Consider the following 22,129-nt stretch of genomic DNA (forward strand, 5'->3'; position numbering starts at 1 on the left):
CATCATTCATATTCAAACTTCTCTCCTGTATTAGCATCATGGATCAGGTTACATGAGGACTTCAGTTTACATTGTAAATTGTCTGATATCCTCAATGTTGAAACATGTTTATTAAAACATTCACAACCTCAATGAAGCAATTGAAAAGCTCTTTGGAGCTGATTATTTGTTGAGATAGCAAACCTTACAAAAGATTCTAACATGCAGACTTCAAATCTGCCCCTTATCTATGCTGGAAATTCAAGACTTTTATACAAAAAGCAAAAATAAATGCGAAGAAAAATGTGAAGCCCACAAGAACCACAGCTATAGTACTCAGAAAATCATTATCGAATCCAAAATAATCCGCTAAATACTTATTTAGCGGCTCTCCTTGTTTCTTCCCATCTACTTCTATGAGGTCAGTGATGTCTCCGTACTGTGAAACAATGAGTCCATAAACCGTCCAAGCTAATGGGCAGATCCAGTAATACCAAACCCACCATGGTGGAATTTTCTGCATCAAAACAGAGTAAAAAATCCCCAATAGAAGAATGAGATAAACCTTCAGTTTTGAATTTATAGAAGCCAGTATATGTATCGGAGATATTAAATCTCTACAGTTCCTGTTGATTATTTTGTGATGTTTGTGAATTCATTTAACTGTGTGTAATTTATTTGCATTAATGTTTCAGATTATAGATCATGAAATGTGATCCGAAACATTGATGCAGATAAATTATACAGAATTGAATTCAAAAACACAACACAATAATCAGCATATATATTCTAAAACTAGTAGACACGATGAAAATGAGAGAGCATTCATAGCTTTTGGATTTTGTTAATGATTAAAGCATAAGATAATCTCATAGCTTTTAGCTTTTGGATTTTGTTAATGATTAAAGCATAAGATAATACGTAACATGTCAATAAGAATTAGTGTTTGTAATTGTTAACTTGTTATTTGAATATTTTATTTCTAGATAGAGGAGTTGATGGAAACACTGATTAAATTAATTGGATACCTTTCTAGAAATGAAAAATCCTGAAAATAGGCCAAATAGAGAAACACAAGCTCCAGCCAAAACTGTAGCCACTTGTAGGTTTGGTGTGATTGAGACTGTCATCATCCCATAATAGATAAAATAGAGAAATGAAATGAAATTGATGAAGAAAAACCACAAGAACTTGGGAATTGTCCATTTGAAACCAATCATGCCATAGACTATGATGGTGTAAACAACTGTCTGGAATATGGTGTATGGAATCTCAATGGTCACCTGCACTGACATAGTAAAGAGCATTAGCAATGTTGTGTGTTGTTCAATTGTGAATTGTTTGAAAAATGGTAGAATGTGGAGCAAGATTTCACATTAACATAAAGAGAATCTTTGAAAATCTACTTGCCTGTGCCAAAGCATAGGGTATTGCAGAATACATTCCTGCAGCTCTTTCTCTATAGAAAACTATTCTCTCGACTGCAACCAAAGGCTGTACTGTTTGACAATTCATCACTCCTATGAACAACACTGCTGAATACATGCCCCCTATGATATTAAAGATATTTGTATTGTTATCCCTGTTGCAAACACATCTGTTGTTAGTATCTTTGAAATTCCCTTAGAAGTTAGATTAACTTTACAAATTTACTTGATTTTCTTATGTTGTACAATGATGCACATACTGTTTTCCTCCGAGCTGCCAAAATATAGATCCAACCAATGCACCAACCACAAAACTTATTAGAATTCTAATGCTATTGTAGTCTGGACTTCTCCAATATGACCAATTTTGCTTCCACAAACAAAATTTGAACTGTTCAAAGAAAGATTGTGAGAATTGGGTTGGAAAATGAAGATCTTTTGCACCAGGAGGTGGATTACACAGCTCTTCTGCTAAAGATATATTCCTCCTGCATCATTAAGACATGCATCATCATTTGATTTTATTGAAAAAGCCACATATTAGATACAAATCCTAAACTAAACAAGTACTTACTTATAGAGAGTTGAGTTCTTGTAGCGTTCTGCAAAGTCTATTCCATGAAACTGTTCAACAGTACCAGAGCTCACTTCTAACATCCATGTAGCAGGATTTTGCTTATAACTTATATTTGGCACTCCAGGAAAAGCCTGGAACAAAGCAGTTTGGAAAAGATAACATCTCAAGTTATCTCAGATACATTTTATGTTTGTAAAACTCTAAAGATACCATAAAATTCATTTCTTAACTCTTCTTAACATTTCTGCTGACTTATTATAAGACCTCAATACAAATATTTTTCTTTTTTTCTTTTATTTGTTAAATATGAAATTCTAATAAATTTATATCATAACATATACCTTCTTATAAAATTATTTACATTACAATATTTTACGATTGAATTTGATTTTGAATTTAGAATTTAGCTTTTTTTGCTTAACCTTTTGTGCAATAGTTTTTTTCTCTCTTATACCAGATTATATCTTCAGCGACATTAATAAAACATTTTATTTGAATTTCACCTATTAAAAAATGGTCCTACATAGATAAACCTACCTCAAAATACTCAACTACCTTTTCAGAGTTTTGACCCAAGGGTCCTGCATAGATGACTTGACCACCTGTTTTCATTAGGAGCAACTGCACCGAAAATGAACCAGATATTAATGTCTAAATCTATTGAAAAAGAAGAACACAATCAAATGCAGCCATTTCAGATTTATTCTACCTCATCGAAAGATTCAAAAATGTCAATGCTAGGCTGGTGAATGGTACAGACAACGGTTCTTCCTGTATCAACTGTATTGCGTACAGTTCTGATGACAATAGCTGCTGATCTGGCATCTAGTCCTGAAGTTGGTTCATCCATGAAAATAATAGATGGATTTGCAACAAGCTCCACAGCAATTGTTAACCTTTTTCTTTGTTCTATTGACAAACCAGTTACACCGGGAAGACCCACCAATGCATCCCTTAAACCTTCCAACTCTACCAGCTCCAAAATCTCATCTACAAAGGCCTATGGCAGTTCAAATGAATCGATTCAGTGAGGGCTCAAGAACTGAATCCTATCAAATTATGTAAGGATTGAATATGCAAAACAAAAGTTGAGCATGGGGCTTACAGTTTTGGTGTTGTTATCAACCTCTTTTGGAAGACGAAGAAATGCAGAATATAGTAAGGATTCTCTCACTGTTATTTGTGGAGAATGAATATCAGTCTGCTCACAATAACCAGAGATTCGAGCAAATGTTTCTTGCTTTTTGGGAAATCCAGAGATCCTAATATCCCCTTCAATATATCCTCCTGTTTTCCTTCCAGCCAAAACATCCATTAGTGTCGTCTTTCCAGCCCCAGTAACCCCCATCAACGCTGTGAGAACTCCTGGCCTAAATGCCCCTGTTACATTACGAAGTAGTTGAAGTTTATCCTCTGTTTCTCCCTGTTCTTTCATTTCCTGCAGAAGGTTGAGTGCCAAAAGTTCCAATATTATTCAAAAGTCCATTTTTTTTGGTATGTTTATTCAATTTGAACCATCTTATCCATCAATTTAGGATACATAAACACTCAATTTCATAGTTCAAATCACTAGCAATTACAGAGAGCTATCAACTTAACAAGTGGGCTTAAAGTGCTAAACATAGGTAATACCCGAGGCATGTCAACGAAGTAATTCACATTAGTAAAAGACATTGCCAATGGTTTGAAAGGAAGAGCCATTCCTCGTTTTTTCAAACCGCCAGTTTCTACATCCAAATCTGTTGAAATGATTTCTGTTTTGGTTGACCTCCTGTTCATCTGATGCATCTGCATTTCTTCTGCATAAGCAAACACTGTTAAGCAGACCGGGAGAGAGAAGATTTTACGACTTATATTACTATCATGTACGTATGTCTAGAAAAAAATTGCTCTTTTGTAATCATTTTTCTTTTATACTGATTCTTATCCATTTCTAATCTTCTGGTTCTGAAGTTGAAAATGCAAGAACATATTTGAAAAGAGAAGAAAAACCATTCTTACTTGCGCCTTTTCCATTTTTGGTGGCAGATGTTTTAGATGGTGCCCTTTTAGATTTTGATTGACCGAATTGGAGCTTTTGGTCTTGTGCAACATCTTCAGGCCCGGAGACTTGTGTGAGCATTTTTTCCGATATTATAACCTGATGCTTGCCAAGAGCTTCTCGGCACAAAAAACATTCTCAGCATGCAGAAAGGCCCAAATTTTGAATTGAATGAAGAAGGTATAGAATGAACGAGTGAACTCACGATTCAGATATGCAAGCGATATAGTGAATAAAAAATTGAAGAGTACAGAAAACCCCAATAAAGCTGCAGCTCCTATCCAATACCAGTCTGCGTTGGGGTTGATGTTACGCCTCTCAAGTAAACCAAGAGCCAAGTTTGGTGAAGATTCTGTTCTCTGTGATTTGAAAAAGTAATCAAACTGTTAATCTGTTCTTTCAAAAATTTGATTAAGGAGAGGGTTTATATATCCCTGTATAATAGTCAATGCACTTGCTGCTTATATTTACTGTCTCTGTTCATTCACCTCTTGAGTTGTTAGTTTGTTGTTCTTACAACCAAATTGCTATAGCATTTAATATGCAATTAGATTAGTTATTATGGACTGAAACTCACTTTATTCCATCTGGCATCAAGCATCTCATTCAAAACAATGGAAGTTTGTGCATACGATAGCGGAGAACACCAGTAACCCCATCTCAACCACTTGGGTATGTTATCTGTACAGGAAATAAAATGTTGAAGAAGCTGAGATCCAACAAATCTTTTCTTATTTGAGTACTGTGTAGCTTGAGAAGGATGACATACCTTTGGTAATGATGACTCCTCCAAACAGACAAACTAGTAGCAAAGTGAGTGCTGCTCCAATATTGGATACTGTCGTTGTTCTACAAAGTCCTGCTAAAAATCTGAAAAGAGAAGATGACATCTGATGTGCCAGAAATAGGATAAGAAAATGCCTGAAAAACCTGCATTGTCAGCGGCACTATTAAGTGTAAAGATTCTAAAAAACCAACTCTCACAAAGATAAACATCCTAAAATTACTTTCAATTCAGTGGACTCTTCTCATGAAACTGTGACTTTTCGTACAAAAAAAAAATAGTTCAGGAAAAAAAATGAAAACAGAAAATGGTTCAGACTTGAGGGTGCATCATCTATCAATGTTAATGCAATCTCCAAGCCTACCTGACAGCTTCAGGGGCAAGTCCTATTCCATAATAGGTAATGGCAATCCAAACAGCTGACTCCAGAAATGATATTGGAATACTCAGCAAAAGGGAGGGAAGAGAGAAAGCCCATGCAGGATATAGCAGAAGGTCCCGTTGTTTATAAAATACGGGTAGTCTGGCAAGTGTTAGTGGAAGCTCAGCCATGCCATTGAACATGTTTGTCATCAGGGCACTAAAGAGAGCCCCAAGATATAAATTTGCATCCTGCTCATCTCGTTGGTGCATTCGTGTTCTCAAGAACACTGTAGTTGCTATAAATGCTACGAAAATAATCTGCATGATAAACAGCTTCCATGAGACCTACTTATATTGAGTGTGAATCATTATACAGTAGAGCTTCTTATCGGAAATAAAGACTTACTTGTACAGCCTTGAATATGTAAATGAAGGAATTGCGTTTGAGAAGAAGCCATTCTTTAGCAAAGCAGATCTTGAAGATCTCCATTTTAGGAATTAGGCTTTTACTCAATATCGGAGATTGTTTGCGCCTAGAAACCTTGTTGTCTGGTACAGATAATTTTCTGGAGAGCCTTCTATCTTCACGAAACCTCTTGTACATATCCGCAAATTCCTTTACAGAGATATAGCGATATGGTATTCTCCTGTCAGTCCAATATTGCTCTTGGTCCTTCATTGAAGTCACCTACAAATCACAGCCCGGTTACGTTTGTTCAGGAAAAATACAATGAAAGTGAATGTCGTGGAAAGAAAAACTACAGTCTGGTGCATCAGGTAAAGATATATGGACTCTCAGAGAGACTTGAACCGCTGGTCGTTGGGGGATGGGATCTTCTGTCTGATTGTAATTGGCCGGATCTTGTTAATGTTTGAGTTTTTTATCAATTAGTTAAAATTCAAATTAGATTCTTTCATTTGCTGCTGGAATGTTCTATTGATGAGTTACTGGTTCTTTTCTTAATTTGGTTCTGGTATTTTCTATAGAATGTTTGGAGTTCCTTGTCTAGTCTGGAAATAGCTATTTAATTCTTAGAATGCATCAATGCATTAATCTTACAATATAACTTATGTATTGATGCATCCTAGGGGCTGGATAGTCTAGTCTGAATCTCATATCATGTCAAATTTTTCATAGTCCTAGAATGCACCAATGCATAAGTTACTCTTGTACACTATAACTTATGTATTGGTACATCCTAGAGACAGGATGGTCTAGTCTGGCTCTCATACCATGTTGAGCTTTTCATGGATCAACTAGGACTCAAACTAACCCTAGAATGCACCAATGCATAAGTTACCCTCATACACAATTTTTATGTATTGGTACATCCTAAAGACGGGATAGGCTTGTCTGACTCTCATACCATGTCGAACTTTTCATGGACCGACTAAGACTCGAACATAAGACCACCTATTTTCTGCTGGAATACTCTATCAATAAGCTACTGGCTCCTTTAAACCAGCCTGTCTTTAATTGGAATATAACACCCAGAATTTCACATAAAAACAGTTAGAACAAACTTTATGAACTTGTTTACAAGTGCTTAAAAGATAATAACTCTTCAAGAAACTAATAAAAATTATATGTTTCTAGATTTTTACTAAGCATACAAAGATTCCAAATATATTGTTGTCTTTGTTTTCTGAATTTTAACTGCATAAATCTTTTTGTATCAACGTTTCGAATCATACTATCATCCATCATCATGATGAAAGAACTGTAGAATGAAAATCTTGATGGACTGTGAAAACGAGATTAGATTCCAAATATATGTTTACCTCCTGCAAGAAATCTGCAGCACCCTTTCTCTCGGGGCATCTGAATCCACAATTTTGAAAAAATTCAAGCACGTATTTCCTCGGCCCATGGTAGACGACCTGTCCTTCTGAAAGGAGTATTATGTCGTCAAACAATTCAAATGTTTCTGGTGCAGGTTGCAGCAAAGACATGACAATGGTTGCTTTCATATGGGAACAAAATTGCTGCAGACATTTAACAATTTGATACGTCGTAGAACTGTCCAGGCCTGTGGAAATTTCATCCATGAAAAGAGTAGTTTTTGGTCCAACAATTATCTCACCTACAGCCAAACAAAAAAATCATTTACAAATTATACAGTCTCAACCCATAAAAACTTGGAAAACAATAATACTCGAGTGCACTATTTAATATGCATACCAGTCGTGAGACGTTTCTTCTGTCCACCTGAAATTCCTCTAAACATTTCATCTCCTGCTACTGTATCTGCACATATATCCAAACCAAGAATCTGTTTCCAAGTTGGAGTCAGTCAAGACACTCTTCTATATTCAGTCAAGACGCTCTTCTATATTTTTCTTCACAAACTGAAAATTTTGTTAACGTAAAAATCTATAGGATTCCACTTTAGAAAAGCTGAAAGAGAGAAATTTGTAGAATTTTTATTTCCTATTGTATTTTTGGATTCAATTGTGTAGCATTTATTTGCAGCAATGTTTCAATCACACTTCATGGTCCATCAAGATGAGAGAGCTGTGAAAAGCAAAATGAAGTGTGATCCGTTAGTCAATTTCATATTACATTGATGATGGATCATGGAGTGTTATGGGAAACTTGATCAATTTCATATTACATTGATGATGGATCATGGAGTGTCATGGGAAACTTGATGCAAATAAAAGCTACTGAGTTGAATCTAGAAGTACTTACAATTTTTATCATTATGGATTGCCCAAATCTTGTGTCTGATTGTTTTTAATTTGTTGTGTATGACAAATTATAAATTTATTAGTTTGAAGGATTATTTATGCATTCCTTTGGTGCAATTTACTTTTTTATTTGACTAAAAAAAGGTAACCCGCAATTCTATAATTCTTATATTTGTACATATTTTAATGATTTTACAAAATAACTCTTTTTTTTTCTATTGACTTATTTTCGTCTACTTTTTTAGTTGACCAATGGCATCAAAGAATTAAAAAAGTGATGTGGAAGAAAAAAAAATCTAAGAAAACATGCATAAATCTCATCATCTTGGGTAAGAGACCTAATGGAATCCACACATTTGTTTTAACAATGTTGACAAATGTGAACAAATCTAATCACATTCAATACATAGTATGCCTCATACATTTTGACCTTATTGTGAATATGAATATTGATATATATTCAAAATTTTAAATGTGATATGATTGAAGTGATATTAGAACCATAGATGTTTCATAATTTTTAATTATATTTAATATATTTAGTTTATTGAATCAAATATCAACAATATTAATTGCTTGAATAACATTAGTTTATTGGTATTGGTAGGATTACTGGATGCAATATATTTTTTTAGTTGACCAATATTATGATAGAATTAAAAAAAGGTGATGTGTAATTCTATAGTTCTAATATTTAAACATATTTTAATGATTTAAAAAAACATTTCTTTTTCTATTACCAATTTATTTATATTTTCCTTTATTTGAAGGAAATTAATATTTTCAATGTACTTCCATTTATTATATTCTATTGATTGTGCCTACAATATTTACCGTGATATAAATTTTTGAAATATATAATATAAAAAAAAATTAAATTTCTAAGACAATAATAGATTGCATTAAATTTATTTCTAATTTAATTTTTTTTAATTAATATTTTGAAATTTTGCTTTTGATCTCAGATCTTTTCTCCCATGCTTCTTTTTAAGATCATGTGTGCATCTAAGTCTTTCTTTCCTCTTTTAAATGATAGGCCAATCTGAAAAGTGATTAAAACACAACAAATTCAAAAACAATTTTTATTATTAAATAATTTTCAGTAATTAAAATTTAATTTTCTCTTCGGACTTCAAGACAAAAATACTTTACACACAAAAAGAGTAAAAATTTATTAAAGATAAATGAAGATTACAAAGAAGAATGACCAATAGCCCTACAAAGACAAATGAGATAAATCCAAAGGCAAATATTGCCTTTCTACAATACACCAAGAAATATTATTATAATCAAAAGAGTACAATATTATTACTATATGATCATAACATTTTTATTTTATATCCCATCTTACCCTTATCCTTCATAAAAAAGTAGACTTTATGTAGGAACACTTCAATCTTCCATAATTAATAATATTATTTCCAATTTATTATTATAAACATAAAGGGGTAAAAATATTATAAAACCAAGGAGACATTACAAAGCAAGGCCATTAAATGGCCCTATCAAGATCAAAAAAAAAAAATAATATTAAAGTACTAATCTTGATAAAAAAATAATAAAAAAATGAAAAGTTTGCCCACCTTGAGAGCGTAATCTGTCTGAAGGCTACTCTGGACACCTTCCACGGATGTTGCCTGCACTGAGCATTATTACTATCAATATTGTAGAGCTTTTGTGTAATACTAACTTTAAATATATTTTTTTTGGTAGATAAAAAAAGTAGAGACAGAAAAATATATTGATTTTAAAGAAAATTTACACAAAGAAATCATAGATTTCTACAATGATTCAGAAAGGCATAAAAACTGTAGATATAAAGTTATGTCCATGAACATGTAGAGAAGGAGAAAACCACATCCAAAACCCTGAAATTATCTAAACTCAAAGTGGGATTAACTGCTGATTACAAACCATTTATCCTTTTCAGATGAAATCTATAAAAGCTTTATCAAAATTTGTAAGTCTGAGACTTCATTATAGTTTCTTTTAAAAGATTTAGATGAACAGAGAAAATCAAAAGAAGAGCCAACTATATGCTCTGTTAACGACCTCAAAAACAAACAAACTAACTCAAAACCTATCTGTTTAATCCTCTCCTCCAGACATGAGAGGAGACACTGGAGCTTAAAATATTGAAAGCCCATATTTTTTTCATTTTTCTTTTATAAAACTGTTTAAATATATTTTAAATGCACTTATTCGATGACTTAGGCCAATATAGAACAAGTTAAACTTAGGTATTTTTCTACAACTCACATCAATGATATCCATAACAAAGATTACCAAAAGAGAATAGGAAAAGCTCACTTTCATGAAGAGATCTACTTCAGTATCAGGCAAAATTCCAGCTTGTTTCTCCCTTCTGTCCAGCTCGGAGAGAATTGCTATTCAAATATACAATACAGCAAAAGTTGAAATGGAAAAAAGATAAGATTCGGGTTGAGATGTTTGGTTAGGAAATGGTTATCCAGTTTGTAAGATGTATCAATGTATAAATTATTCTTATATATCAAAACTTAATCAAACTTATATCTTGATATATCCTAAAATCTGGATAGCCATTTCCATCTGGTTCCATACCATGGACAATACAATAAAAATATCAGCTGTAATGAAAAGAAGAAATAAGATGCACCAATACATAAGTTACTCTCAAACATCATAACTTAGAGTAACTTATGTATTGATGCATCCTAAAAACTGGATAGCCATTTCGATCTAATTCCATACCATATTTCTGACCAACACCCTGACATTTTGCAGAGAAATCCAAGGTCTCTCTAACAGTCATGGCTCCTACATGCAGATCATTTTGACTTATGTAGGCAGATGTTTTCTGAGGGACAAACTCCTCCAGTGGATGCCCATTGTAAGTTACAGAACCACTTACCTGTACTTCATATAAATAATTGTGTAAGCAGAAAAACCAAGATTGTATAAATGATATGAACTCTTGTGAAGTAAGTGGGTGGGAGAATTTTTTTTGACCTTTAGTTTCTTGTCCAATCTTCCAGCCAAGGCTAAAAGCAGAGTAGACTTTCCAGATCCAGGTTGGCCTAATAACAAGGTAATTCTGCAACAGATGTATCCTATCTGATCACATTCTGAATAGTAATATCTGTACTTCAGGCTATAAAGTTTTGAGATTATTAACTAAAATTTACCTGGATGGCTTTACAATTCCACTAACATTCTTAAGAATAGTTAGTTTTGTCTTTTTAGTCCATGATAATCCAACCATGCCCAACACTGCCTGCAATTCATTTGTTTGTTACCCATCAATCAAATCCTTTTCAAGAACTAAATACCATTGAGATTCAGAACTCTAGCAGTATACTGTAAGAAAAGAACTAATGGTTTCATGAAATGATATTATAATAGATGTGGGTTTTATCTTAAGTTGTTGAATCCTGAGAATTTTCTAGTGATTTTGGGTACCATCTTGGATATAGATCCAGTTTTAGGTTCCGTGGGTGCGTTTCATTGGTGTTTTTAGATTTCAAAATATTTAGTGATTCTAGTTTGATCTTTTTGATATTCTTAAGACCTACGCTGCTGATTAGTAAACTTAGAACTTATTTATTTTGAGTCATATTGGGATCTGATTCTGAAATGAATCTCCTCTGCATCTGGGTTGGCATTTTTAGATACCAAAATGTTTCTGTAATGTTTAATGATTCTAGTTTGATCTTTTTGATATTCTTAAGACCTACACTGCTGATTAGTGAACTCAAAACTCATGAGATTCTAGTTTAATATTTTTGATATTGAAAACTGAATTTAAATTAGTATGTTATATTTCAAAATTTGAAATTTGTAATAGTTTGGTTTAGTATATGACATTCTAAACATACACACACATATATATATATATCTATTGAACAAAATTTCATGAACTATTAAATTTCTCTATATTTTTTACCTATTTTACATTACTTATTTTTATGAATATGTGATTTATCATTAGGATGAGATTAAATAATCTCCATAAAAATTGTGTAGAAATTTATATTTGATATTTTAAATTATATTATTTATAATTTTTTTTAAAAACATAATAAATAATAAATCATTTGTTTATAAAAATAATCACAAAATAAAAATTAATTGCATAATTTTAAAAATAAATTCTTCATTTCAATTGTAAAAGCTTTTGACAAAACTGATCTAAACAAATAATGATTTTGACATTATCAATAATCTACAATCTAGAATCTAATCTTTATCTATACCATTAAAATTAAGTATATATTTATATTTGATATTTTAAATTATATTAATTGTGTAGATATTTATATTTGATATTAAAGTATATTATGCATAATCTATTTAAGAAACAAAATAAATGATAGATCATTTGTTTATTAGAATAATTACAAAATAAAAAATTAATTACAATCATTTTAAAAATATTTAAAAAAATTCTTCTTTAACATGACATTCACTTTGACATTATCAACATTCTGTAAACAATTCTGTAAACATATAATGATTTTGACATTCACACTGACATTATCAACAATTTCACATTCACTTTGACATCATCAACAATCTGTAAACGGATAATGATTTTGACATTTACACTGACATTATCGACAATTTCATATTCACTTTGACATTATCAACAATCTGATTGATTTGAATCTCATTCACTTTGGCATTATCAACTATCTGGCAAACTGTACTAAGTATCGATGATAGTGAAATATAGCTTACCTCCAAGAAGTTCATGGCTGAGTTCGAAAGTGTTGGAAGTGCTCTCGCACCAACTAAGCACTCAGCATTTACTGTCAGATTTTCGAACCCAACTTCTACCGTTGGGATCCTAATCCCTACTCTGTGCATTGCCAGAAACATTTGTTAATCAGAAATACATGAGCGATCTAAAAAGGAGCGTTAGATGATAAATACTTCTAACAAGATAAACAAAGTCAACCATAGGAACCCTATCATCTTTTAAATATATACATAGAATACATATTCTATGTAATGAGGGGCTATTGGAAATTAGTCACAATCAAAGATGGGTTAGTCTTATATGGGAAGTAGCTTAGTGGTAGAGTACTCCAACGATAAATGGAAGATCTTAGATTTGAGGTGTAGGTGGTCCATGAAAAATTCAACATGGTATTAGAATCAGGCTACGACGGGTCTATGAGCCCCAAGCATTTTATAGAATGGCTTAATACAGTTGTTGGAAACTATGTTATCAGAAACGAGAAACCGAAATCGTAACAACAATGTGATGAGGTATTTAGAAGTTGAATGTTTATATATATATAAGCCACATCTGAATCAAAGATGGACTGATCTTATATAAGGTTCAAAGGTAAAGCACTCCACAAATAAATGGATGGTCTTAGGTTGGAGTGCTAGCTGATTCATGAAAAACTCAACATAATATGAGAGCCATGCTAGACCAGGAGCTCCAAGCATTCTATAGAGTGGCTTAATGGAGGTTGCTGAAAATAAGCCACATTGGAATCATAGATGGGTTGGTCCTATATGAGCCAGTACCATAGTGGTGGAACAATACATCAATCTCCTAATTTCAAGTCCTAACTGATCTTATATGGATCAGCAGCTCAGTGGTAAAGCACTCCAACAGCAAATGGGAAAGTCCTAGATTCAAGTCCTAACTAGTTCATAGAAAACTCAACATGACATGTCAGAGTCAGACTAGGAGATCCAAACATTCTATAGCGTGGCTTAATGGGAGTGCTAGAAATAGGTAACATCTGAATCAAAGATAGGCTGACCCTATATGATGAATAGCTCAATGATAGAACACTCCAACAATAAATGAAAGATCCTAATTTCGAATTCTAACCAATCCATAAAAAGCTCAAAGAGAGAATCAATACATGATCAATATGCACCTCAACATAATGAAATACCCATTAACTAATCGAGAAATAACACTGATTAAAAAAGTTGCTTCCCTCCCCTACTTGCAAGCATTACATTCCTGCATATGTAATTTTTAAAGTTTCCATGTCTGAAAAACCCACCTATCTATACGAGCTCTCAATTTTCTCAAGAACTGATCATTGTCTTCTTCAACCACTTTGAAAACTTTCTCAATGAACTTCTGTCTTTGGCTGCTTCCCAAGTTCCGAACATCAACTTCCCTGAGAATTTCCTTGCGATGGCCTTCACCATCTTCACTGACACTCTCAAACATGATACCAGTTCTCAAACGGTTAAATTTTGGCAAGCTCTGAATAGCTGCCCATCTCAAGGCAGCTTCATCATCCTCCACATCTCTTTTCTCAAATGGACTTTGTATAGTAGAAACACTTGCACTTGCCATATCCCACATATTCTTACTTGGCCTTTTCATTGCCCTCCTTTCTTTAAAAGCTGCCATCTTTCTGAATTCAAACACCTCGTAATCTAATCAATCATCTTCTGAATTCAAACACTCCTTTTAATCCAATCAACCATCTTCTGAATTCAAATACTTACTAATCTAATAAATCATCTTCTGAATTCAAACACTCTTTTTAATCCAATCAACCATCTTCTGAATTCAAACACTCTTTTTAATCCAATCAACCATCTTCTGAATTCAAATGCTTAATAATCTAATCAATCATCTTCTGAATTCAAACACTCTTTTTAATCCAAACACTCTTTTTAATCCAATCAACCATCTTCTGAATTCAAATGCTTAATAATCTAATCAATCATCTTCTGAATTCAAACACTCTTTTAAATCCAATCAACCGTCTTCTGAATTCAAACACTCATTTTAATCCAATCAACCGTCTTCTAAACTCAAATACCTAGTAATCTAATCAACCATCTTCTGAATTCAAACACTTAGTAATCTAATCAATCATCTTCTGAATTCAAACACTCTTTTCAATCTAATCAATCAATCTTTTACTACTACTCTACTCCTTATATCTCTGTAACACTGGTCTTAATTTTCTCCAGTCCTTTTTAAGTAGCCTTTGATAACTCTTAATACTGGAAGGTGCAATCTTTATATGCATTCAAAGAAATAAATAATTACAGTGGCATTGTCAATTTCATTGCAGCATTTGTTTTCTTTTACAGTAGAACTTTGTGATCTTCCTAATGCCCTTTGTGTGTGGGGACAAACAAGATGAGCTAAAATTTAAAAAAAAAATGACCTTCCCTTTTTTCTCCGCCTTCTCCGTACAAAACTATATAACATAGCCCAAAATTGTATTTATTTGACATAGTATCCTTTCAACAACTTAATATTAAATAATTTAAAATATAATCCAAAATTGTATTCATTTGAGACATGGTATCCTATGAACAACTTAATATTAAATAGTTTAATACATAATTCAACATGAATTCTTCGGCAGAGTATCCCATCCACAACTATTTGTATTTATTTGACATAGTATCCTTTCAACAACTTAATATTAAATAATTTAAAATATAATCCAAAATTGTATTCATTTGAGACATGGTATCCTATGAACAACTTAATATTAAATAGTTTAATACATAATCCAACATGAATTCTTCGGCAGAGTATCCCATCCACAACTATTTGGCCACGTTAAAACATTTTCATGGGAAACAAGGTGAATAAACTATAGAATAAAAACAAAATTCTTTATTCTATCAAACCTCAGAATAAACGATCATATAATAACAAATTATCTATGTTGCTGATTTTGAAATATCCAACTGTATTGTTTCCTTTCTCGAGGAAATTCCAGAAGCATCGCAGAAACATATTCTATGGTAGGAATAATAATTATTGTTTATATTACGAATCAATTCACTTAATGTAAAACAAAATGATTAATGGAAACTATTGTCACTATAAGAATAAAATTTCATGGAAATTTTTATAGAGCAATGGGTTTCCATTCTTTTAAAAACAAGTCCTGTAATATTAGAGGAAAATAGTTGAATTGAGTAAGAGTAAGGGATCGATGAGAAATAGTAGTCAAATGTTCTTTGATGGTGTTGTAGATGATGACAAGGTTTTACATTGGGTAGTAAATGAAAAACTTTCAATCGATGATACAATAGCAATGCTTTCACAATCAAGAATCGTGACGAGGGTGACAAAGTCATAAAGAGACATGCAAGTGTCAAATATATTTTTTGAGTAATTACGACCCTTTTTTTATCAATTGAAACTTCTCAAAGATTTAGTGGAGATTTATTGAAGAATCATATCTTGAATATTATTTAGTAATGTATTGTGTTGCTTTGGAGTGTGGTGTTTTTCTTAAAAAAAAAAGCATTTTCCCATCTGAATCACTATGCAAAGTCTTATTACTTCTTCTGGTTTTTAAATGTGTTTTTGCATTATTTTTGTACTACAAGTTAAATTAGTTTTGAAACATTTTCTGTACTCTCCTATCAAATTTTAGTGTCGGGAATTGTTTCTTGTAACATCGTAAATTGCACCCCGTGCAATTCCACGTCACATAGTGCCTTCACTTTAGTCAAATCAAAGATGATGATCAAAGTTCCATTTCACATGCTTACTCAACTTGCTTCAAAACCCGTTTTGTTTGACTTTATGACCATTTGGACTTATTTATTCATGGACACTTGCATGCCACAGAGACGTTTGCATGCCATGTATTTGTTCTGTGAATACTTAGACCAAAGGTGGCCATTAAGACATTACACTTGCTAATTATGACAATGTAACACCTCCTTTTGCATCCACCAACTTTGAGACGATTTTGAATCTTCTTTATCTATCTATTCTTGCCTCATTTGGACCTCTAGACAATTTTATGGACTCTCTTGTGCTCTCTAAGATTTCATAGCTGGTTTTTGCATCTTGCTTGGTGTCTTCTACACGTTGGTTACATTATCACCATTGTTGAAGTTTCGTCCACCTGAGAGATTCATACTTGTCTTCATCACAACAAGCTTCAACTTTTTTGATGTTGAAGGAAAGTTCTTTCTCTCTTACCTATTGCATTATTCATTTGATCATCTTTGTTATAACATATCATTTTGTGGCACTCTTTTTATCATTTTTTCATTATCATTTATCAATCAATCTATTTTTGTTGTTCATGGAGGTGGAAACACCAAAGCAAGGGTTTGACTGTGGAAAACCTCTTATCACAACCCCCAACATTTCGTCCTCTTTCGTTTGTGTGCAGAATTGGTGAAGGAAGATATAACATCTACTAGAGGCTTCATTCACTGGACTGGTTTTAAGTGTACCTATCTTTCCAAGTTGTCTTTTTGTAAATTTGTTTCATCTTGTTAGTTTCTTGTTTAGCATTTTTATTGTACTTAACACCCAAAACTTGAGTGTTGTTGTTTAGTACCTTTCTGGTATGGATTTTGTGCCTTGTTCGTACAAGATGCTTGTGTAGAGAAAAGTAGTTTTTGGATTCAAATGTTTATAATATTTGATTCCTTTGGCTCTCATTATCCTGATGATGGATCACGAAGTGTGATCCAAAATGTTGATGCAAAAATATTATACACAATTGAATCCAAAAACTACTTTGCTCTTTACTATAGATTGTGGAAATCTCTTAGCATTGAAAGATGCTTGTGTGTGGTGTTGTCATCCTCGATCCACACATATGTCCTGGACAAAGAGCATACATAGTTCTCTAAGTGGTCTAAATAATCTATACTTTCAATTTCAATAGTTGAAATAATCTTATCTTTTAGTATCATCTAGAGTTATTCACATTTTATAATCCTAGTGAGGAAACTTAGAGGTGGGAGAACCCCAAAGGTTTGCTTAGAGTGGAGAGAAGGTTATTGATTCCTCGAGGGGCTTGACCACCCTTCATAATGGTTCCATTTTCCTACTCTACATTTCCAAAATCTTAGCTTCCTTACAATTAAAATAAACCCTCATAATGAAAAGGTCAATTGCCTTCAAAGTGTAATGTGTCTACAAGCTATTTTGGACACTTTTCGCACCTGTTTCCTATAATATCAATCTAGATAATTTATTCATATCAATAGTGAAGACATATACTCATATAATACTAACCTTAAACCTCCTTAAATAAGATGTAAATGCAAATCAAATTTAGTAGGCCTAGCTAATAGATAAAAACTAATTTTAAATATATTTTAGATGCACTTGATAGATGACCTAGGTTAGTATAAGACAAGTAAATTTTAGATTTTTTTCTACAATTCAAATATTTGAATTGAAAAAAAAATATTCATAACAAAGACATCAAAAATCTCACTTTCATGAAAAGATCTACTTCAATGATCTAACAAAATTCTAGCTTCTTTCTATCATCTATCCACTTGATAGAGCAGTTGTATTCACATATTCAACATATATCAAATTTTGTTGGATCAATTATCATATTTCTAGGAATCGATCTTATGGATTAATCATCACTATGGGTATAAGGGAAGATGCTGATTTGAAATTTCACTAACACTCACATGTTTCACTATAATGACAAATCATGTGTGGTATCGAATCCTCAACTTAGGTTCAAGTCTCTAGAATTACATTAAGAGGTATTGGACTAACAACCACACCTTTGAGAATTTATCTCATGGATTAACCACCACGCTAGATATAGGTGATTTAGAAGTTTACTAACACCTAGACAAGTTTTGGTGTAACCAAAATATAACAATAATATCAATTGTAATTAAAAAAGCACACAAATCAAAATTTACGAGATGAATTATTTCATACGATATTTACTACTAACACCCTAACACATTACATAAAAAATTCTCTCTCTAATAACCATCACCCGTACATGAAGATCATTTTGAATTGCATAGGTAGATGTCTTCTAAGGGATAAACTCCTCCAATGCCATTATAAGTTATAGAGTCACTTACCTATACTTTTTGATGGAAAAAATGATAATTATATTAATTATTGAATCTAAAAATATTACATAAATATTTCCCAACAATAATAGTTATAATTAAAATTTATAGAATAAAAATGGACAACGAGGTTCACTATATGCCCATCATCTCCAAGACTTAGAAGATCACAAGACCAAAGCTTAAAAAACATAAATAGAAAAATAAATCCTCAACCAAAATAATATTGAGGAAGCATTATATAATGCAAAGAATGACCTAAAGATATAGATCTTTGATCCATAACATTCCAATCATGACCAATATTAGATTCTCATTTAGCCAAACAAACAACACCAACATTCTAGTTTCTAGGAACACGAATAAAAGAGACGAAATCAAAATTTCATGATAGATGAATAATTTTCTCCAAAGACAAAGCAAACCTCCAAGAATACTTCAAAACTTTCTCAATATTTAAAAGGGAAACCAAAACCATGAAACTAGTCTCACATATATAATATTTTTTAGCCTAGTTTACAAGCTTTCTATATTGCCACAAGGACAAGCCAAGCCCCTGTTTGGTTATTAGTATCAATCTCTATAGTTGAAAGGAAAAAGAAATGAAACAACCTATCATTGTCCCTCGCAACTCCACCAATCCTTATTAAAATTAAATTGTTAGAAGGAGGTATTACTACATTTATAAAGAACTTAGCTAGTAAAGATTATTTGATTAAATCTAAAATCTTTTGTTAGGTATACCCAATAAGACTCTATAATCTTGAAAGATCCAATGATTTCTTTCTAGCCAAATTTTCGAAAGAATAAAAATATGACCTATACCCTCTAAGAAAGTGGTTGTATAGAGGCCAAAGCAATATACTACCCAAGACTTAGTCAAAGAAGTAGCATGAACAAAATATTAATTTCAAATATGTGACCACTATTGTCAAGTGCCTTTAAAAAATGGGCACTTGAAGAAAAGATGAGACACACACTCCTTGCCAAACCCACAAAGAACATATTTGGAAGAACCTTGGAAACTTCTTTTTCTTATGTTGTCCCAAGTAAGACATTTATTTTGAATAAGAAGCTAAATACAGAAGTTACACTTTGGCCAACGATAATTATTCCATATTTTTCTGCCACAAGGGAAAATATTGTACCATTTTTCTTTCATATTTTAGGAGTTGGTATTCACAAGACATTGAATACACTCCCTTTGGCTCATATCATCAAGAAAGGGCATCGACCTCCTCCAAATAAAATAAAATTTAGTAGTCAATGCTTGACTATTAAACTTAGAATGCCTAAGATCAAGGCCTTCATTTTTCTCACATGCAAACTTGGTCCCAACTATTAAGAATCCAATTATGAGAATCCAAATTTGCTTCCCAAATTTTTTTAAGATAAATAATTAAATTCCTTCAAAAAGTCTTAGGAGTAGAAAGCACTAGAAGTCTATACATAGGAAGAGCCTGTAGCTCCGATTTCAGGAGGCAAGACAACCAATGGAAAGGGTAATGATTAAACCTTATTTTGATCCTATCAAGAATATGTTTCTAGTGAAGGTGATTAAGAAGACCAATTAATAACAAAATACTATGTTATTTCAAAGGAACATACCCTATCTTGATTTACAAAATAAAAACAATTCTTTCTCAAATGTCTAAAAGGGTATTCAAAAAACAATTTTTTTAATTATCTTGACCTTAAGAAAGAAAATATAAATCCAAATCAATCTTGAAATTGGTTGCTTAAAAAATAATAGTGACACCCATTAATGCAGTATCATCTACAAATTAAAGATGAGAATGAGGACATATGAGAATGAGGACCAAAATTTGTCACCACTTGCCAATTGTAAAGACGGGCAATGAAAATCATCTACATTGAGAACCTTCCCAACCCTTCAAATATAAGAATAAAAAGATATGGTGAAATGAGGTTACCTTGTCTCAATCCATTTGAAGCAAAAAAAATGAAGATGGAGTTCTATAAATCAAAATTTAAAAGGATCATGAAGTCATAGATCATAATCCAATCAATTTATTATAAAAAAATCTAAATCTACATAAAAAATTCTAATAAAACACCAAATTAGATCCTAACATATACCTTGAACATATCTAGCTTGATAAACATTGTCTTTTTCTTAGAATACCCCATGGAATGGATAGTTTCTAAAGCAATAAATATCCCATTTAAATTTTGACATCCCTTACCATAAAACCTCCTTGCTTATGTGATATCAAGGAATATAGAATCTATTTTATATGGTTAGCCATTTGTTTGGTAATAATATTGCAAGTATTGTAGGAGTAGATTGGTGACTCCTCAACACCCACATAATTCTTGCAAGACCAAAAAAATTCCATACTTGAGAGAATGCAAGAATAGCTTGCACAATAAGGATGCATGAAATGATTCATTGAATATGAAATATACAATTATATATGTTGCTTAAATAAAGGTGATGTGTGATGTAGTATGAGAAACTAACATGATACAAACATTAAATGCCTAATGCAATTATTAAAAGATTATGTAACTAAAAGTAAATGATGTTAAAACATGACCTCATTATAACTAATCTCTAGGATACCACCTAGGACTTACGTTAACTTAACATGTGAATATGTCCACTCACTAGGCAATTACAAGGTACAAGACCTTGACTAGGTACTAGAAAATATTCACTTTAACAACCCTGCTTAAGTGCAAACAAGGGAGATGTAATTATTATGAAAATGATGAAAGAAGAAAAGATGGGTCCCAACTATTAGACCATGTCAGGTACCCATGTACAAATGATCTCTCAAAAACAAAGAAAGGAGAAAACTCAAATTCAATCAATCTTTCTCCATGTACGAAGGCTAACAAGAGAGACCATATAACCCCTTATAATGTGATGACTTACTACAAAGAAGCACTAGAAGTACACTATGGAGTAAAATTGAGAACCCTCAATCTTAGCAACAAAGGAAAAGATACATCTGTGCAAAAAATTAGAAACTCTTGATCATGGAGTATCTTGGGAATCATAACAAGCAAACAAAATAAATTATGTTACTACAAACGAATAATTGAAAAAATCTAAATTGACACAACTCTAAAATTTGATGAATCAACAATTTATTGACAAATGATCTAAAATTAAAATTAAATTATCAAATTGACACCTTCCCAAGTGACAAGATGTCCATGTAATGCTTTAGGATACCCATTAGGAAAGAACTAAAATAGAATGTACCTATGTTAGAAAAAGAAAAAGTGCACATGGATAGCTAGAAAGAGCTCCTCACTACCTTTCTGATGTTGCAAGAATCACAAAAAAGAGAGCTTGTGGAAAAAAAGGTATGAGCTTGAGAGACAAAAATGAAGATCTGACTTCAACAAGTAAAAAATGGCATTAAAATAGTAGAGCTTGCAAAAAATACTAGTTCATTTAGAAAGTACATTGAACAAGCTTTCTAACG

The 22,129-nt window shown here is 32.2% G+C and overlaps 1 protein-coding gene across 4 annotated transcripts; it reads right to left on the reverse strand.

Moving 5' to 3' along the window:
- Nucleotides 1–223: 223 nt before the first annotated feature.
- LOC131050460 (ABC transporter G family member 35-like) lies at nucleotides 224–14,064 on the reverse strand. 4 transcript variants are annotated; one of them, XM_057984644.2, is made up of 24 exons: nucleotides 13,877–14,064; nucleotides 12,582–12,702; nucleotides 11,030–11,118; nucleotides 10,854–10,938; nucleotides 10,596–10,755; nucleotides 10,173–10,249; nucleotides 9,446–9,499; nucleotides 7,354–7,444; nucleotides 6,954–7,255; nucleotides 5,578–5,859; nucleotides 5,173–5,489; nucleotides 4,794–4,954; nucleotides 4,592–4,705; nucleotides 4,230–4,376; nucleotides 4,094–4,140; nucleotides 3,616–3,762; nucleotides 3,089–3,421; nucleotides 2,693–2,983; nucleotides 2,521–2,604; nucleotides 1,981–2,114; nucleotides 1,667–1,894; nucleotides 1,390–1,561; nucleotides 1,008–1,262; nucleotides 224–496 (listed from the first exon to the last, which is right to left on the reverse strand). In XM_057984644.2, exons 1-24 carry the CDS (start codon nucleotides 14,047–14,049, stop codon nucleotides 224–226), a joined length of 4,137 nt encoding a protein of 1,378 aa, XP_057840627.2. In that variant the 5' UTR covers nucleotides 14,050–14,064. The 4 variants fall into 4 exon arrangements, with proteins under 4 accessions (XP_057840627.2, XP_057840626.2, XP_057840628.2 ...); XM_057984643.2 differs by having other exon boundaries at nucleotides 3,616–3,782; nucleotides 3,985–4,140; XM_057984645.2 differs by lacking the exon at nucleotides 4,094–4,140 and having other exon boundaries at nucleotides 3,616–3,779; nucleotides 4,218–4,376.
- Nucleotides 14,065–22,129: the final 8,065 nt, after the last annotated feature.

Source organism: Cryptomeria japonica, chromosome 1 (assembly GCF_030272615.1).
Source record: "Cryptomeria japonica chromosome 1, Sugi_1.0, whole genome shotgun sequence".
NCBI lineage: Eukaryota > Viridiplantae > Streptophyta > Pinopsida > Cupressales > Cupressaceae > Cryptomeria > Cryptomeria japonica.

Coding starts and splice junctions, on each gene's coding strand:
- LOC131050460 (XM_057984643.2), bottom strand. CDS start 14,049: ATGTTTGAGAGTGTCAGTGAAGATGGTGAAGGCCATCGCAAGGAAATT. Junction 12,703..13,876: donor TTGAGAGCTCGTATAGATAG/GTGGGTTTTTCA, acceptor GGCAATGCACAG/AGTAGGGATTAGGATCCCAA. Junction 4,706..4,793: donor AGGAGTCATCATTACCAAAG/GTATGTCATCCT, acceptor TTTCCTGTACAG/ATAACATACCCAAGTGGTTG.